Consider the following 20,984-nt stretch of genomic DNA (forward strand, 5'->3'; position numbering starts at 1 on the left):
GAGCCCACATTCAGAATGATTTTTGGCTTCCAGCCAAGATGGAGGACTAGGTAAATACACTTCACTTCCTTGCACAACCAAAAGAAGGATAATAACCAATTTAAAAATAAAAAACAACCAGAACTGCTAGGAAATCGAACTGTACAGAAGTCCAACAACCAAGGAGTTAAAGAAACATTCATCCATACTGGTAGGAGGGGTAGGGAAAGGAAGCTGGGGAGGAGAGAATGCAGGGCCAGGTGGTGGCTGGCACAGCTGGTAGACCAGGAGGTCCCTCATTCATTTGCAGAGACACCGGGAGGAACAACTGGGGAGCAAGACAGACCACACAATCCAGGGTCCCAGCTTGGGAAAAGAAAATCTCAAAACCCCTGAGTATGAAAATCTGTGGGGGGTGCAGTGGCAAGAGAAACTGCCAGTCTCACAGGAGAGACCATTGGAGGGGCCCACAGGGTCCTAGAATGTACACAAGCCCAATTACCTGGGAGTCAGCACCAGGTAATTGGCTGCACCTGAAAGGGCACAATCTGTTTGTGGGAAAAAGGGGAAGTGACAAAGTGGAGTGAGAACCAAGCAAGCAGCATTGTTCCCTCTTTGACCGCTCCCCCATAGACAGTGCCACAACACAGCAAAGAGGGTTGCCCCGCCCCTTACAATGTAACAGGTGCACCAAGTTAAAAAAAATATGGCTCAAATGAAAGAACAAATCAAAACTCCAGGAAAAGAACTAAGTGATAAAAAGATAGGCAACCTATCAGATGCAGAGTTCAAAACACTGGTAATCAGGATGCTCACAAAAATGATTGAGTACAGACTCAGTACAGAGGAAGAAGTGAAGGCTATACAAAGTGAAATAAAGAAAAATATACAGGGAACCAGGGCTCCAATAAATGATTTGGAACGAAAGGAAGAAATAAACATTCAACCAGAACAGAAGAATGAAGAAACAAGAATTCAAAAAAAAATGAGGAGAGGCTTAGGAACCCCTGGGACAACTTTAAACATTCCAACATCAAAATCATAGAGGTGCCAGAAGGAGAAGAGGAAGACCAGAAATTGAAAACTTATTTGAAATAACAGTGAAAGAAAATTCCCCAATCTGGTGAAGGAAATAGATGTACAAGTCCAGGAAGCTCAGAGTCCCAAAGAAGTTGGACCCAAACAGGAACACACCAAGATACAAGGAGACAGTTATCTACAAAGGAGTGCCCATAAGACTATCAGCTGATCACTCAAAAGAAACCTTGCAGGCAGAAGGGCCTGGCAAGAAGTATTCAAAGTCATGAAAAGCAAGGAACTACATGCAAGATTACTCTATTCAGCAAAGCCATCATTTAGAGTTGAACAGCATGTAAAGTGCTTCCATGATAAGGTCAAGTTAAAGGAGTTCATCATCACCAAGCCCTTACTATATGAAATGTTAAAAGGACTTACCTAAGAAAAAGATGATAAAAAATGTGAACAGTAATATGACAACAAACAACTATCAACAACTGAACCTAAAAAATAAAAACAAAAACACACTAAACAAACAACTAAACAGTAATAGAATTACAGAAATGGCGATCACAGGGAGGGTTATCAGCGGGGAGGGGGAGGGAGGAGAATGGGGGGAAAGGTACAGGGAATAAGAAGCATAAATGATAGGCACAAAATGGACAGGGGGAGGTTAATAATAGTATAGGAAATAGAGAAGCCACAGAACCTGTATGTATAACCCATGGACATGAACTAAGCAGGGGGAATACTGGAGGGAAGGTGGATACAGGGTAGAGGGGAATAAGGCAGAGAAAAAAAAATGGGACAACTGTAATAGCATAATCAATAAAATAGACTTTAAAAAAAGAATGCAGAGTTTTCTCTTAATCCATAGTTTCAACCCTATACCTAATCCAAGGCTTCTACTATCCCTGGTATCTTTTAAGATGGGGGTGTCAAACTCATTTTCACCAGAGGCCACATCAGTCTCATGGTTGCCTTCAAAGGGCTGAAATAATTTTAGGACTGTATAAATGTAACTACTCCTTAACTGTTAAGGAGTTGAAATTACATTTGGCCCTTTGAAGGCAACCACAAGGCTGATGTGGCCCCCGATGAAAATGAGTTTGACACCCCTGCTCTAAGTCCTGTGATCTTCCAGTTAGTTTTTAAAGAGCATTAACCTTGTTTAAAAAGGGGGAAAAAAACAGAAAGTAGTCGCCTGACTGAAGTATAGAGAAAGATAGTTCAATGATCCTGTATATATATAGACTTGCAATCAAGCCTTTCTTTTCTATATCCCCAGCACCATCTCTATATATAATTACCTGGGTCCTCCAGATATTGAGCATCTTTTCTGAAAACTGCAAGGTATACCGGCTTCGCTCACTGCATTGCCTTTTACAGGCACTCAGACGAGAGCTTACTTGATTCTGGTGCTGCTAAGTCAGTTTTTCTCTACCCGGATTTTGATTTCCAAAAACTTACTGAACTCTCTTATCCTTTGATTTCTTCTTTTCTTTTATTTATCATTATGTGGTTACTCTTCACTGTCATTTTACTGATATTTCAGGAAAGAAAATAAATTAAGTCATTTGTAATATGTAGCTAGAAGTTTTCAAACTGAATTATAATAATCCTAAAATAATTGACATGAAAATGTTTTCCACAGTTTTCCCTTCCTAAAAATACTTTAATAAATCTTAACTAGAAATTTCTTAACTATGTAACAAACAAGCAAAAGGATAACTACTCAACAAGCAGAACTCTGAAATCAATTATACTGTCAGGAAACTGAAATTTGTAGTGCAGGTCACACTTTAATATAGTTTTAAAAACACTTCCAAATATAACTACAAATTTAATCAAGAAAAATACCTGCAAGAAACAGGTGTGTTAATTGACCATTAGGACATTATTTCTAAATCCTTGGCTTACTTCTTAGGATTTATAAAGGTATAGACCTACTGATTTTCCCACTTGTGTATTTCATAGTAAATGTAGTTTTCCCCAGTTGATATTATAAATAAACCTATTGACAAAAATCATGTTTTAAGCAGGGAAAAAAGATTTCCTTAATAAATTGGTAAAGACTGTTAAGTTGATAGTTTAAACTTTAGATTTACTATAAAGTAATTAGTAAAATCCACAGCCTTCTACAAAATTCAGCTTCTCTTCTATTGCAAAAAATCTTTATAAAAAGTATACTGAGTGCAATGAAATCCCCGTATTTGTTAAAAAACAAAAAAACAACAAATAGACATACCAGAATAATTCATCATAAAATCAGAGCAAAGAAATACTGAACAGTGTTGGGTTTGCTAAGGAAAACGTTACTGTGGAAGACATCCAAGGAGTTTAAAATGCTTTTGTTGTAGTAATAACAAGGCTTTAGGCTGACGCTAAAACAGCTCTCCCCTCTTCACAGGAGAAAAAAAAAAGTGCATATTCCTTTACACATTAAAATTTTCTTAATTTTAAGAATTATAAACTGCTTTAAAATCATTGTTTTGCTCACCTTGAAAACACAGACTGGCTATGATAAGCCCATTATTTAACAAATTGTGTATTTCTAATGACCTAAAAGAAACTGGCTAACACCCACGGAAGGGTCAGGAAACTACACAATAATGTAGATCAGAAAATGGGGAGAGGACAGACGCGCTCTGTGGGATGAATGGGTGAGCAACTCTTTATATCTAGTTTGCAATGCTGAAACATTTGGGCCCAGTCTCTACTACTTTTAAAACACAGCAGTAAGCCAAAAATATTAAAACATGAACCCTATCTTATTCTCAAAAACCATTTTCTTCTACATATGCACATAAAAAGTGCTTGTAACTAATCATATACACCACTAAAAAACTTAAGATCATGAATGACCTATGTCTCATTGCCAGCAATGAGACTGGTATATACTAAGGGCGCCATAATATTTACAAAAGACAAAAAATATATATATATATATATTCAATTATTATTTTCCCTGGCTCTAACGTTATCATTATACCACTGCACATAAAATAATCTTTTGACACAGTAATGAAAACTGATTACATTATAGAAAAGTAAAATAAAAGGACATCCTCAAATATTTTTGACAATTAAGTGTTTCTACTAGTTTGTAATGAAATTAAACATGAATAGAACACAATTACGAAAAAAAAAAGACCGATTTATTCGTTTTACCAAATAAAATAAGATAAAATGAGAGATCTTAGTTTAGAGAGTTAAAAGGTGACGGCTCTAGGTATCACCTTAACCAAGAGTAAATCCATAGTATTTCTTATTCGTTTAAATAAGACAGGTAGGGAAGTTCTAATTCCTGCTACCTCCCAGTCACTTTGAAAATTCTTCTTAAGAAAGTCAAAATAAAAATACTTTGGTTTTTGGTTATTCTTTAAAGTCAAAATTCCCAGATGCCCTGGAAACAATGAGTTCAATTTGGTGTCTTCTTGTGTTCTGTGTGAGAAAGAATAGTAAGTTTATACTGGGCTCTCAGCTTTCAAATGCTGTGACCAATTATTTGTGAGTTATAATCTGCAGGTTCCATTTTTAAAATATGTGGGATAACACTGTCAATTCGTACATTGCCAATGAGACCTTTGAAGAACAATTCTTCAGTGATGGTGGCATTCATCAATCTCAAAGCTGGCAATCGGAGTAGTAGTCTGGACAACCTAAAAATAAATAAAGGGGGTGAGGAGAACAAGGTTATAAATCAAAGAGCGATGTAGTAGAAAAATGTAATTTCTGCATCTATATTTTTTGTTGCCTACCTCAATAAAGGCCTAACTTTCAAAAGTTAAAATAAAAAGCATTGTATTCATGCCTTAGTGCATGACAATCAGCTGGACAGAAATGCAGTCGGACAGGCTTCAGAGGTAAGCCTTGCTCTTAATGGCCATGCTGTTAAACCATGGTTCAAGTAGTAACGTTTGGGAATGGCTTAGGGGCTCGTTTGAGGTCGTAAGCACAGCTATATTTTGTGTTATTTTGTGTTATAAAGGCTCCATGGTAATAGTTTTCTTGGTTTTGCTTTACAAAAACTACTGGGAATGAATGGTAAAGCAGGCAATAGTTGCTATTATCAGGAAAGCACAGAAGGTGGAACCAACATCACTGATTCCGCCACCCCCGGCCATGTGAACGTGTGGGAGCCACTCCCTCTGTCTCCTTCACAGTGCCTTTGTACAAATTAAGGGAATGACCTCTGCCAGTTCCTGTGCTAGTGAGGTTCTCAAATTTTGGCAGGGTAATATCTTATTTGAAAGTACATTATACACTGAAAACTCCTACCCAAAGACAATTTATTATTTTTAAGTAACTAGGAATGTAAGAAACTGAGAAAAAAGTATCCAGACATCAAAGTATCTGAAGCCTAATGGAACAGAAGTCAGCAAACAACTGTACATCTAAAGAGGAGAAAATTTAAATACTGTATTTGCTTTATAATGACATATAAAACAACTTCAGAAACTTTAAAAAACTGAAAAAGTAGCCCTGGCCTGTGTGGCTTGGTGGATTGAGTGCTGGCCTATGACAGAAGGGTTGCCGGTTCAATTTCCAGTCCTAGGTCAGGGAACTTGCCTGGGTTTCAGGCCAGGTCCCCAGCTGAGGGCATCTGAGAGGCAACGATTGACTGATGTTTCTCACATAGATGTTTCTCTCCCTCTCCTTCTCCCTCCTCTCCCCTCTAAATAAATAAAATCTTAAAAAAAAAAAAAACCTGAAAAAACAATTATGACACCACCACCAACAAAATAAACCACCTTTCCAAAAAACTTGTGTTATATTTATCCTTCCTCTAGACTAAGGCCCTGCACTCTAACCCTTGAGACCAAATGAAATCAGCAGCTCCAGGACTAAGTGATCTTCCTGTAGCCATGTATTCTACTCCCCAAATTATGCAGCTCCGGTTGTTCCCACTGGTTGAGTTGCATCCCCAGAACTGGGAGCACACAGGATAAGAAAACTGGTTACATAAACTAATGCTGATTTTCACAATGGAACTGGCTTGTAACTCTATTATTTAATATGTGTAAAACATTATTATATGTGAAACGTTCTTCTTACTAGCTTGAAGTATGTTAAATAAATAATGTTAGTAAACACATTTATATCGCCCTTGCTATGAAACAGGTATTATTCTATGCTCTTTACATATATTAACTGATCTAATTGTTATACTAATTATAAATTGCAGATGCTGTTATTATCTCCATTTTACGGGTAAAGAAACTAAAACAGAGAAGTTAAAATATCTGCCCTTGGTAAGGTCAGGAGTCAAACTCAGGTACTCTGGTACTCATGTTTTACAATTCTATCCTCCTCCAAAAATTGAACTGATCTTATAAAATTTTTTTTCAAAGGATATTGGCAAGAAATACATTGGTAGAAATATCATAAGCCAAATCTCAAAGTTAATTATAAAAGTCTAATGGTATTTTCATTCATTTCCCCTTTTACTAATAAAATATATTATTTCATCAGAAGAAAATTAGAGTGTGGGCGCTATCGTCAGACCACCTGGGTTCAGTCAGGCTGCCATTTATTGCATAGCTCTGACAAGTTGTTTCATCTGTGTGCTAAAGTCTCCTCTCCATCCAAGGTAAGACCTGGATGAAATATTACATGTAAAGCACTAGCAATAACACATATTGATTTTAATAGTATTATCTACTTCAAAGGTCAAGGTTAACTAGAAATTTTAATTACTGTTGGAATAGAAAATAATGAAATAACAGATTCACAAAGAAGTTTTAAGATGAATTTAATTAAATAGTATTTAACTTCTAGATACCTATAGGTGTCATCTGGATATGTTTTGGTTATATAATCCTGAAATTCCACATAAGCCTTTTCCTGAAATTTCTCAATCTGTTCCATGTTTTCCAGGCCTGGATGATCTGAAACAGAAAAGAATATATTACTACCTTACTTCTGAATGTTCATTTAATAAGCACCTAGAGTAGAGATGGAGGGGGTGAGAAGAACAGTTTGGTCAAAAATGGAGCTTCATCATATGTGTGGCTCTTCCCATGAATATTACCTAAACAGCAGGCACTGTACTTAAACCCTTAAAACTATTTTATTTCATACACATATTTTAATATCTAATAAAAGCTGAGACCAATGGGCTCTACTAAAATAGATAATATTTTGGTCTATCCCAAAAGTGGTAGAAGGAATTTTGCTCACTTTGCTTTTAACAGGGGAAAAAAAATGACTTAGCTTAATTAAAAAGGTATTTTTAATCCAATAAAATATTTGCAGATTATATTCTGTATTTTTAATTTAAAAAGCCCACTATGGTTAGGTAAAAAGGTAATAACTATGAACATCATCTTTATTAGAAAAATTATAGCAGAAATATAACCTATAGGCATTTCAATGGTCACTATAAAATTTCAAAAAAATGGAATTATTAAAAGAACTTCGTAAGAAATATTAAAAAATATGGAAAGCTGTTTTGTCTTAAGAGAATAAAAAAGTAATGAACAGGAAATATTGGGAATACTTAATAAAATTACATCATACCTCTAACTTCAATCTATGCTCTTTTAATTTTAAGTAAAAATGAAAATAGCAAATTGGTTGTAATAAAAAATGAAGATACATGTTATTGACTTATAGAAAACATTGTAAGAAACAGCAAAAAAAAGCTTTAATTATCTTCCTGGTATATCACTGGGGTGAGAAGCAGCTTTCCTAAGATAATTTTATTAGGATACACAAGCAGAGAAATACATGCCAAAACGAAAACCACAGAACCTAAGAGAACAGTCCATTTTTCTCATTTAGTGACTGGTCCCTAAACTTACTGGCACTTCCCATGTGAAACCTAGAAATGGGCAGGGTAATAAGAGACCTTTTTCTCTATTTGTTGGTGACTCTAACAAGATGTTTGGAAATTGACCCCATTAACACTCATACCTCATTCTGCCTTTTAACGATGCCCAGCAAAATAGACCTAAGAATTCAAATGCAGATATAACAACTGAACTAAAGGTCAATGATGTCAACTTCACTAATTCCAACTTTCCTTTTCATACCCAGGTCAGTGTCTAACATTCATAAAATGCACTCATTTAAAGTGTGTAATTCAAATTATTCACAGAACTGTGCAACCATCACCACAATCTAACTCCAGAACATTCTTGTCACTATGAAAAGAACTCTGTACCCACTTGCAGTCACTCCCTATTCTCCCCGATCTTTAGTCCCTGGTAATTACTAACCTACTTTATGTCTAAAATTAGCCTATTCTAGACATCCCTTATCAATGGAATCATCATATGTGGCCTTTTGTGACTAGCTTTTTTCACTTAGCGTACTGTTTTCAAGGTTCATCCATGTTGTAGCATGGGTCAGAACTTACCTTTATAGATGAATGATAATCTATTGTTTTTTTCAATTATTTGTATTGTATTTTTTCCATTACCATTTAGTCCCCTTGTACCCCCTCGACCCTTGCAATCACCACGCTGTTGTCCATGTCCATGAGTCTTTTCCTTTTTGCTCAATCCTTCCCTCCCACCACTAGCTGTCATCCTGTTCTCTATAAGTGTGTCTCTATTTTCCTTGTTAGTTCAGTGTGTTTATTAGATTCCACATATAAGTGAAACCACAGGATATTTTGTCTTTCTCTGTCCAGCTTATTTCACTCAGCACAATGTTCTCCAGGTCCATCCATGCTGTCGCAAAGGCCTATTGTAAGCTTGTATCACACCTGTTTATTTATTCATTTGTTGAGGAACACTTGGGTTGTTTTGACTTTAACTGCATCATTGTAAACGCCCACAGCAGGGTACGAGGGTTCCAATTCCCCCACAACATCAAACGTTGCACTTTAAACAAGAAGTCAGTATTTAAGTACCTGGACTGAAGAGCACGATTGCCTTCAGGTAAGCGTACTCGTACCCATCGATGCAGAGTTTAACCATGCTGTTGCAGAACTCCTGGAGCTTGAAGATGTGCTCCATCAGTAATTTTCTTCTTTCTGTTGACATTTTGTCTTCAATTAAACACAAACAGGCAAACAAAAGCTTCTAGTTTTCTGTTAAAATGTGTGACTATTTTTATCCAATATATTTTCTTCTAATTTCCAGCTTTAAATATAACCAATCTATAAATATTTAAAATTCAGTATCTCTGCAAGTATAGAGGAAACTAATAAATGATCTTTAGACATTGTTCATTCAAAAAAAAAAAAAAAACCAAGCTGTTAGTATAAAAAACCCTAAATGTAATGTTTCCTTCAAGATATGCCTTTGAGAAGATAAGATATGAAGATAATCATCCGAAACACCGGCCAACCAAAGTTCAAAACATGCAAATTTTGGTAACAGGATTTTATTTATACTTTAATGATTTTAAAAAATGAGCAAAATCATCTAGATTTTTAAAAGTTACCAAGACTACTAAAGTAAAAATATTTAACAAAAAACACAGCGAAGACCAAAGAAAAACTAAGTACAGTAAACTTTTATGATGAGTATTTTAATTTACTGTGGAGGGACATTTAAAACACACTGGTCAACCACAGCTTTAGTGAAGGTAGGCTGTGTAACACATTACAAACTTATGAGAAATAAATCAGGATTAGGAGTCCCCACGTAGAATGGGCATGTAATGCTGCTTTCGAGGTCCACTGCTGGTGACTTCTCTGCCCTTGGATATAAGGAGGAAGCAGGTAATTTAAAAAGCATTTAAAATAATGGGAAATGGAGTACGTAAGGAAATAAAACATAATTCCCATTTTATAAATTATTCCTAAACTCAAGTGGCAGTTTCTATCTGAGGATGGGAGACTGACTTATTGGTCAGTCTAACGCCATTCTGAAGGAAAATATTTATAATCAGTGACTGTCTCCTTGAATGAATAAAAGCTGTAACCAACTCGACATCAAGAAAAGGAAAAAGAAGAGAGTAAGGATTATTCTGTGACTTTTCAGTATTTTTTAAATAAGAGAATACACCTTGATGAACTGACAAAAGTGTCTTGGAATTCAAAGGGTTGCAATGAAGAAAGGCAGTTTAAAAACTGGTTGGAAGAGCACATTCTAAAATAATTAATCACTTCCACATAACCTAACCCTGGATTCCTTGGTGCCTGTACCAAAGCACAGAACATTCACAAGGTCTGGTCAGAAATAGCCAGCCAGACTTACATATAATTGTTTCCATTTTGTTGTGCTTTAAAATATTTAAAAATTTAAATATTCAGTAATATTTTCTTGGTGATCAATGAAACTATCAAAATGTAAAAATAATCTAAAGTAAAAAAGATGCTGGTACCTAAGGCATTATCATCAGATATGTAACTTTAATAGTAACACTTTATAAAATTGACACCCCCTCTCATATCCCAGAAAAGGAAATAAGGTGCTTTTTACCTTGCTGAAGGCTACTGTGGAGGCAGTTGACAAATGTTGCTAATATAGTTGCCACATTCATTACTTGCCAGCACTGAGCAAGACCAAGAGTAAAAAGTTCATTCCAATAAGCTTTCACCAATGATATGCTGTTTTCTTGCCTATTAAAACACACACAAATTAGATATTAAAATATATTTTATAAACTTCACAACTGACTCATATATTTAAAGTAAAATACCACTGAATACAATTACTCTAGAAGGACTAACTGGACATGGACTTAATCAGCTCTGTGTTCTGTATACCTGACAGCACCTGAGGAGGAGGGCTTAGAAATTTAATTAGTTAGCTCATTAGCCAGTTTATATAAGAACAGTTTCAAACTACAGAAGTTGGGTTTTTAATGCCATATTTCATGGAAACAGCATAAAGATTGTTTAAAAAAATTAAAAGCAAAAGCATTAATTTAAAAAACCTTTTTCAAGTTTTATTTTTCTTTAAATGCCAGTAAATACCGTTGTTTTTTTTAAAAAGACAATTAGAATTATTTGATGGTAGGTAAACAATCAATTTCCTGGGAGAAATGGTTTCTTCTTTAAGTATGTTTCAGATGAGATGTTACCTCTATAAATGAGATAAGAAGGATTTTACTAGGAGTAAGGAGGATAAGAAAGATCAAAAGTTCTTTCCTGAATTTCTACATAAGAAATCTCAGTAGCGTGAGAGAATAGAAAAAGTATTAGAGGTCAAAAGCCAGGGTTATAAAACCTAGGTCATCCACTTATTATCCATTTGAAATCAGGAAAATTAGTTTCCCAAGTCTCAGGCTGTTTAACTATATAAAGACACTATGCAGACATACTACATAACCTCTATTTCCTTCAGATATGGTAAGATGCAAATGTAAGTATGATGTGAACAGGCCATGACATAAAGTACAGAAGCTGGGCACTGTTTGAAGCACTGGAGAAATAGTAACAAACATGATGGATTAAATCTGTCTTCATGAAACAAAAGGGCAACACAATAAATATATCTTTGAAATATTTTATATAAATAAACACACATATACATATGGTTATACATATATTAAGTTAGTTTCAGGTAATAAAAATTCTACATTACGATAAAGTAGAATGTTGCATTAGAAAACAGGGGAGGAGGGGTTGTGTTCAGAAGATTTACTAAGGACCTGGCATTTGAGTCATTTGAGTAGAGAAAGACAGAAAAGAACTTAAAAAAGAAAAAAAAAAATCTAGGGGAATAGTAATCCAGTAAAGAAGGACAAGGGCCAAACTTGCTGAGGTGAGAACCACCATGTGGCAGGTACTCATAAAAACTGTTGAGTGAATTATAAATGCTGTTCTCCCTTCTTTTAAAAGAAATTTCACCCTGGCTGGTGTGGCTCAGTAGATTGAGCACCAGCCTGAGATCTGAAAAATCGCTGGTTCAATTCCCAGTCAGGGCACAAGCCTGGGTTGCAGGCCAGGTTCCCAGTTGGGGGCATGCCAGATGCAACGGATCAGTTTTTCTCCCTCTCTTTCTTCCTCCCTTACCACCTCTCTAAAAGTAAATAAACAAAACCTTAAAAATAAAGTGCAATACCTGACTATTTAGTCAGGGGCACTGGCCTCTTTTCCCTTAGATTATAAAATAAAAAGATGATACCTGCCAACACAACAACAGCCATCAGTGTGAATGAATCAAAAATAATATTTTTTGGTGTGCCAGAGAATTTTAGTAATTGGTTTATATGTAACATGAGATAAAATGGTTGAAAACCACCGCCTTAACATATAGCTCAGAGCTTACTTAAAAAAATAAAAACATTCTCTTACCACACTACTCTCCCAAGGTAGTTTATCATTCCCCTCCCAGTGCCACATACTCATTTATATATTATACTTATTTCACAGTGTTCTAATTTATTAGCTTATATCAGATTAAAACCTTAACTGAAGGCAAAGACACCCAAATTCATTTCTGTGAATCTGTCAACAGCACAGTAGATGGCATAGAGAAGAAATTCAGCAAATGAATGCAGGGGATATAGAATAGGGGAAGTAAAAATTTAGAAAAGATAGTTAAAAGAACCCTGTGGACTTGGACACTTTTCCTGTTAAACAGCCTTTAAACCAAAGATTTCTTTTCTCCAAAGAGGGTGAAGTTGGTAAGAACATCCTGATAGGATCACCCTGGCTGGTGTGGCTCAGTGGATTGAGTGCCGGCCTGCGCACCAGGTCCCCACAGTTAGGGGCGTGAGAGGGGCAACTGATCAATGTCTCTCTTGCACATCGATGTTTCTCTCCTCTTTCTCCTTCCCTTCCCCTCTCTCTAAAAATAAATAAATAAAATATTAAAAAAAAACCATCCTGATAGGAAATATGTACACACTGATGAAAGGTACTTAAATTTTTTTATTAAATCTTGAAAATTAGGTTAATCAATGTGTTTAACAGAAATCATTTATCAAGTTAAAAGCCATAGCCATCTTTATGACATTACATTTTATTTGAGAACCGAATATACTCAAACAAAAGCTTGTATTGCCAACTTAAGAGTTACAGAAAGTAATTATTCTCACTGGGAATTACTCAGGTGAAATTTTTAATCTAGGCTGATCACTGTTTCCCATTTAGTATGTGAGAACTGGCTATTTAAAATTTATAAGTAATGTTTAAGTGAAAATAAAGTCAGTATTTTCAAATCTCTATATAAAAATAATTAAAATTTTGATCTCAAACAAAATAAAATATAACAAGATACTATTTTTATTTATCAGAAAAGTTGGATAAAATCCAGAACTAAAGAAGATGTGAGAAAATAAGCATTCGTTCTCATACATTGCTAATGTGGGTACAAACTGTCTCAGCATCATTTTTGGAGAACAATTTGGTAGTACCTAGCAAAAACCTGAAAGGTATACCACACCCTCTTAGACCCAGCAGTTTCACTCATAAGAATGTATTTTACAGAAATACTAACACGAGTACTTAGTCCTCATCCATCTGATTAATTCAAACTGTGAAGTATTTAGTAATAATAAATAGAGTTTACATAGCAGCTACACCAATAGTTAATTCTAACTGTAAAGAATCCTGTGGCTGTTACACTGAAATCAATTTTCAATACAGATGACAGGGAAATGTGGCTGCCACTTTAAAATTATACTATGTTATAATTGGAAAACTCAGGCTTTATTTTTGGTTGTTTCAACATTTGGATTCTTTCCATAGGATACTCACACTTACTTTAACAGAAATACTTAGTATCAGTGGTGTTACAAATAATCAAGGAGTTCAAATCACTACCCCTAAAGTCCTTCCTTTTGTTGTTTTACTAGAACAATTGACAGCCTCTTATTATAAAAAATAGCACCAGGTTACTTTTCAAGGTGTCAGTATGCCTTGAATTATACACTTGGGGAACTGAACTTAATGCTTTAAAATAAATTAACTGCTAATGTGTAAATTTACATTGTATTTTAATTTTTCTTAAAAAACAGACTGGATAAATTATGAAAGTTAAATGTTATTCTGAGAACAATGGCTAACAACTGTTTTAAAGGTTAACCATTATAAATTAGGCTCTTAGTCTAGGTAATAGTATTATTAAGTACATTATTTAATACATGATATTAATAGTATATCCAATGCCGATTAATAAACCAAATTACAAGGTTTTATGCATGCCTTTCAAAGTCATAATTCAGAGCCCTAGCGCTCAAGATGGAGGTGTAGATAGATACGCTTCTCCTCCACACACAACCACAGAAAGCATTACATCCAGGTCTCAAAAACAAAAGACATCCAGAGCTGTCAGAAAATTGAGCTGTAGAGAAGTCCAACAACCAAGGATTTAAAGAAGCCACATTCAGAGACAGGGTAGAGAGGTGGAGGTGGTGGCATGGACAGTTCCCCATTCACATGTGGTGGATAAAAATCAGGCGGGATAAGCTGGGAGCGAGCGATCCCAGCCCCAGGCCAGACCACACAGAACAGGGTTCCACAGCACTGGGAAGATAACCTCCCATTACCTCTGGCTGTAAAAACCATTGGGGGTTGGGGCGGTGGAAAAACTACCAGATTTTTGCCGCTTAACTGGCCCACATGGTTTTAGAATGAACGCAAACCACAGGGCAGTAGCTGGACAGGCACCAATAGCATATGGGAAGTGGGTGAAGTGACTGGAACTGGGTCAAATGCTGGACAAACCCCCAGAGGCGAAGCAGCAGCACTGTCCCTTCTCTGAGACCCCTCCCCTCACACAGAGCCACAAAGCAGTGAAGTAGGTTGCCTCACCCTGGTGATTACCTAAGGCTCCGCTCTATACAATTTACAGAGGCCTCTTCTACACAGGCCATCTCACTAAGACAGGGAGTAAAAGCAGCTCTACCTAATACACAGAAGCAAACATAGGGAGTCTGCCAAATTAAGGAGGCAAAGAAATATGGCCCAAATGAAAGAACAGAACAAAACCCCAGAAAAGGAACTAAAAGAAATGAGATATAAACAACCTATGAGATGCAGAGTTCAAAACACTGATTATCGCAATGCTCAGAGATATTGAATATGGCCACAAAACAAAGGGAAAAATGAATGTTACACAAAGTGACATAAAGAAAATCCACAGAGAACCAACAGTGAAGGGGAGAAAGCTGGGATTCAAATCAGTGATTGGGAACAAAAGGAAGAAATAGACATTCAATCACAAGAGGAAGAAGAAACAAGAATTCAAAATAAAAAAACAAACATGAGGAGAGGCTTAGGAACCTCTGGGACAACTTCAACCCTACCAATGTCCAAATCATAGGGGTGCCATTAGGAGAAAAGGAAGATCAAGAAATTGAGAATTTATTTGAAAAAATAATGAAACAAAACTTTCCTAATTTGGCAAAGGAAATAGACATACAAATCTAGGAGCACAGAGAGTCCCAAACAAGTTGGACTCAAAGTGGACCACACCAAGACACATCATAGTTAAAATGCCAAAGGTTAAAGACAAAGAGAGAAGAGAATTTAAAAGCAAGAGAAAAGCAGAAAGTTAGAAACCTTGCAGGCAAGAAAAAGCTGGCAAGAAACTTTACATACAACCAAGAATACTCTATCCAACAAAGCAATCATTTAGAATGGAAGGGCAGATAAAGTGCTTCCCAGACAAGGTAACATTAAAGGACTTCATCATCACCAAGCCATTGTTACGTGAAATGTTAAAGGGAGTTATTTAAGAAAAAGAAGAATATCCAAACTATGAACATTAAAATGACAACAAAGTCTCAACTATCAACAACTGAATCTAAAGAACAAAAACTAAGCAAACAACCAGAACAGGAACAAAATCATAGATTTGGAGATCATTTGGAAGGTTATCAGCTGGGAGGGGGAAGGGGAAGTGGTACAGGAATTAAGAAACATAATTGGTAGGAACAAAATAGACAGGGGGATGTTAAGAAAAGTATAGGAAAGGGAGAAGCCAAAGAACTTACACACACGACCAATGGACATGAACTAAGGGGGGACTGCTGGAGGAAAGGGGGCTACCAGGCAGAGAGGGGCAAAGGGGGTAAAACTGGGATACCTGTAACAGCATAATCAGTAAAATATACTTAAAAAAATAACAGGAAAAAACTCATTCAAATATGTTTCTTAGTTACATTAAAAATTTTCCCTAAGGCTAAGATGGGCAGCTCTTATTCCTTAAACAGATGAACAGAATATGAAAGTGAATTGTTTACAAAATCACATTGGTGAGTGGGGTCCTGTAACTAGCACAAGGGTCTTATGACTAGAATAACACTTTTCTAATTATGGGCTTAACATTTTCCATGGTTTCTTTGCTTCTTCATTCCAGTTACCTTAAATTAATCTAAATAAATTTGGCAAACTTCAGGTAAAGCTTGGGTTTCTTATAGTAGACCATTTTCATTAACATCCGATGACTTCAGAACAGAATATAGATGTGCTGCTATTCAGCAGAAGGACCAAACTTCTGAATTATCAGAGTGGTACTATGGGTTTACATTTTCTTCCTTTTTTCCTTCCAATCATATGATTGGAAAACAGTTATTTCTATCTTTAAACATACTCACTGTTTACAAGTTTCAGGTCCTTATTAAAATGCTTGCGATGAACACTAGTGGTAGAAGGGAAACAAACCCTAGGACATCCCTACAGGCTCCCCATCTTTAAGTCCTTCAGGGACAGCCTATTACGAATACCGGCCATAATTTATCAGCTCTACCGCACATATCCCATTCAAATTGTTAACCGACTCATATGACATATGTCCATACGAAACATGGACACTCTACCACATAAATATAAATACAGAAGACACTAGCTGCCATGATTTGTAACATAAATGACAAAACTTTAAAAGTTGTAACTTTTTTTTTCCTTTAATACAGATCCTCCCAAAATGAAACTTCTTGCTTAATATACATTAGTGCTACGAAGTCACATTTATGGTTAAGACTTCAAAACACTCACCCTAAAGCCTGGAAGGACGGAATGGACAGCGCCCAGTGCATGGACAAGAACAGCAGCCTGGAGGCAGACTCCCCGATGTAGTGCACATTCAGGCACTCCGGCGTGGGGGAAGGCATGGTGAGCTAGCGGGGAGAGGCACGGAGGTAAATTCTCTTATGACTGACAGTTCCAAATTGTCATTTCTTTGAAAAAGTGAAATGTAAACATATTACATATGAATCTAGTAGAGTCAGCAAAAGGCAAATCTTGAAATAATCTAAGTCACTGGATTTTACCGCTAAAAATAGGATTTACAATAAATGAGTAGATCATAGTTTCTAAAGCAATAATATTCAGACAAGCAGAGTCCTACTTAATACATACCAACCATGATATTATCTGATTACGTTTTTAAAAGTTACTTTCTGTCTTGGTTAACACTGTATTTTTCCCTTTCCTCCCTTTCTTTATTAACAATGGCATACAACAAATTCAGTATAAGGCGCAATCAATACTGTATGGAGCTAAATTCAGATGGTCACAGGTCAGAAGAGTATTGGGTGAGGCAGGCCTGCTGGTGCCGCTTGGGAGGTGGATATCCCCAGATAAAGCACACAGGTGTGGCTTGAATTCAACACACTAAAAACATACGGGAATCAGGGCCCAGTGCTGCCCACTATCAATTTTTGAAAGAGCAGGTTCTGTGTAAAAAAAGCCCCATTTAATCTACAGGTAAAACACAATGTGTCAGAGGCCATAATATTCATAGGCTACCAGTTTGTACCACCGACTTAAAGTAGTTATTTTAAACGTGTGACCACTGGTGAAAATAAATATCCTACACCAAACACTCTTAAAAGCATTTTTGAAAATCTTGTTAAAGAAAACTTTTATTGCTATAAATGAAATGTAATTTCACCCATAAGAAACTTTTTTTTTGTATTTTAAAATGATCAAAATGAAATACTATCAAGTGTAAGTGATGATGCAGGGAATTAAGTACTCACCACTGAAGGTGGATAAAGTGAAGGGCAATTTGGTTGTATCTATCAATATTTTAAAACTGAATATATCATGTGACCTAATAATGATATTATTATTATTAGGTCACTTATTTAATGATAATAAGTGTCATTAATAATATGTGTCATTATTAATATTATTAATTAATAATGTGTCATATTAATAATGACACATTAATAATATCATTATTAATAATATTAATAATAATATTAATAATGATAATAAGTGTCATTTAATAATAAAGTGTCATTATTATTTAATGACACTTTTAAGTCTCTATTCCAGAAAAATACTTTCATAATTCACCAAAAAAACCCCCCATGTATAAGGATGTCCACTGAGGTGTTACTCCTAACAAGACATGCTGGCAATATCCAAATTTCCATCACTAAAGAAAAGAATAACCCATGCTATATAGTATCTTGAATAACCCATGCTATATAGTAGCATGCTATGCTATATAACCCATTAAAATTAGTAAGATAAACTAAGATGTAATGGCAGAGAAAAAACATCTCACAGATACGTAAGTGTAAAAATTGCAAAACAGTATGTAGATGACTCAACACACACACACACACGAAAGAAGGAAGACACTACAAAGCTAATAGCAGTGACCGCCCCTGGTGGAGCTCCCTCGGGGAGGGAGATGTGCCCACATGTACTTTCCTGGGGATGGATATATAGCTTTCATCAGATTCTCAAAGGTGTCTATAACGTCAAGTCATCAAAAGATTTTTATCAAACCAATATAAACATTCTCCAGAAATATTAGATAAAAATGTAAAAGATATTAACTGCCTTTGTTCAATATTAGCCACGAATAGTTTACCTCTTTATAAATGGTGCCAAGTAATAGAATAGGGCAATTAACAGTTGAAATTCCATGTATTAGAAGACAATTTTTTAAATGTTTGAGAAATGTTTACTGGGCCAATTAAAATACCATCATTTAAAGTAATTCTTTCTTTTTTAATCCTTATCCAAGGATATGCTTATTGATTTTAGAGTGAGAGGAAGATGAGAGAGAGAAACATTGATGTGAGAAATGTGGGTCGACTGCCTCCTGCCCTGACCGAGGATCAACCCGCAACCTTTTGTGCAGGACAACGCTCCGACCAACTGAGCCACCTGGCAAGGGCAAGATAATTCCTAAGAGAACTGTAGACAAGCAGATAGTAAACGTTTTACATGTAATTATCAGGATGCAACTGTTTCTACATCTAAGTACATAAAAAACAACCTGGAAACAAACTGGATACTTTTTCAGAACTGCCCAAGATGAATGGGGAAAAGAAGCCTAAAAAACTAGAGAATTACCAAAGACTACTACTAGTTGTAGGAGGGAGAAGTAAGATGCAAAACAAAAAAAAAAATAGTTCAAAATCACTTTTAAAGAAATATTTATAATATGTAAAAATTGGATATAAAGGCTAAAGGATACAGATGCACCTTGATTTATACAATAGTGGTGGTAATATTGAAAACTTTCTGTTGATTTAGTCATAAAATTAAAATCATTTGCAATATATTCATTATTTAAAAGACTACTATACTGTATTATTTGATAAAGAAAGAAAATATCTCCTAATTTTACCTGTTTTAACATACTTTAAAAAAAGATTATTATTTATTTAATTTTAGAGAGAGAGGAAGGGAAGGAGAAAAAGGGATAGAAACATCAACGTGTGTTTGCCTCTCTCACGCCCCCAACTGGGGACCTGGCCCACAACCCAGGCATGTGCCCTGACTGGGAATCAAACCGGTGACTCAACTCACTGAGCCATACCAGCCAGGGTTAACATACTTAATTTTCTTAAAGTAAGATACATCTCTAGCATTATGACTCAGAAAGCCAGTGCTGGCTAAAGAAGTAAGTCTTTTAGAAAGCAAAGACAAAGATTTCCTCCTCTATATAGAGAAGGTAAGTTTCTACTGCAAAAATATTGAAGCTTCCCAAAAATGCCTGGACTTTTGGCTTATAAATTGAATCACACACATATTTCAGATTATGAATATTTAATGTACTGAGATGATTCTTCTTAAAAAAAAGTGTTGAGACGATTAAACTAGGCTACCTACTTTAGATGTTATTGTCTGCAATTACCTTTTAGTAGTTTCTGTATGTAATTCTGACGCTAAATAATATAGCTTTAAAAAAGTCATTTGACTTGAGTTAGAAGATCTGGATTCTACTCCCAATTTGTGATTAATCAATTGAGTGACCCCACATCACATATTAATTCAGCAACCATTTATTGAGAGCTCACTGTGAGCCACTGAGTTAAATGCTGTATGTATGCTATAGCTCAATAGAGAAATAAAATGCAAACTGAATGAGCTATAGGAAAGTCTAGGAAAGGAAATGTCATATTGGAGAAAAGATGAGCAATTGATCAGAATGTTCAGGGTCCTAAAAGGTCATGGACTTATCTCACATGAGCAATGGGAAGCTACTAAAGGCTTTTAGGTAGGCAAAGTAACATAATCGGGTTGATTTTAAATAATTATCCTTCTGTCATCTGTGTACACAGGACAAGATGGCGAAGAGAGACGGAAGCAAAGATATTACTATATAGTTTAAAAGTTTTTCAAAGGCCTGAAATACGGCAATGGAAATGAAGAGAAAGGGAGAAATTCGAACAATAGAAGGGTTAGGATTCCGTCAGGGAACGAGGCTGGGTAAAATGAGGGTGATTCCCAGACAGCAAACATCGAGGACTGTGATTCTGATACTGAGAACAAATTTCACAGAACAGCTTGTGAAATCACCTACCTCTGCCGCATACTTATTTCTAAATGGGAATACTATCTACCTTGATTATTTGTATAAGGAAATTATAATAATCAAGTGAGATAAAGTATATGAAATTGCACCAAAAACTATGAAGTTTAATAACAAACATTAAACATTTCTATCCTAGATTCTTCTGAATCAAAATGTAAGTTGCATGACTAGACTATTTCTCCTTACACTCTGGGATGCTTTGAAGAAGACATTGAAAACCTCCAAATCTCTTTCCTTATTCACAAAATGACAATAAAAATGGGAGCCTTTTCAACAGACTGTGGTGAGGCTCAAGTGAAAGAACGTGTGAAAGCACGCTGCCATTACAGAGTACGTAACAATGTGAGG

General features: G+C 35.7%; 1 protein-coding gene across 3 annotated transcripts in view; it reads right to left on the reverse strand.

The window, feature by feature from the left end:
* Window positions 1-2,414: 2,414 nt before the first annotated feature.
* NR2C1 (nuclear receptor subfamily 2 group C member 1) overlaps window positions 2,415-20,984 on the reverse strand; it is a 42,456-nt gene continuing 23,886 nt past the window's right edge. The window contains exons 10-14 of one of the 3 annotated variants that reach the window (XM_024579125.4): window positions 16,847-16,968; window positions 10,377-10,516; window positions 8,858-8,980; window positions 6,782-6,887; window positions 2,415-4,658 (exon numbers count right to left, since the gene is read on the reverse strand). In XM_024579125.4, the coding sequence (XP_024434893.1) occupies window positions 4,484-4,658; window positions 6,782-6,887; window positions 8,858-8,980; window positions 10,377-10,516; window positions 16,847-16,968 (666 nt within the window). In that variant the 3' untranslated portion in view covers window positions 2,415-4,483. Of the gene's footprint in view, window positions 4,659-6,781; window positions 6,888-8,857; window positions 8,996-10,376; window positions 10,517-16,846; window positions 16,969-20,984 lie in introns of all 3 variants that reach the window. The other 2 variants (XM_024579124.4, XM_024579123.4) reach the window with 2 other exon arrangements.

Source organism: Desmodus rotundus, chromosome 3 (assembly GCF_022682495.2).
Source record: "Desmodus rotundus isolate HL8 chromosome 3, HLdesRot8A.1, whole genome shotgun sequence".
Classification (NCBI taxonomy): Eukaryota; Metazoa; Chordata; class Mammalia; order Chiroptera; family Phyllostomidae; genus Desmodus; species Desmodus rotundus.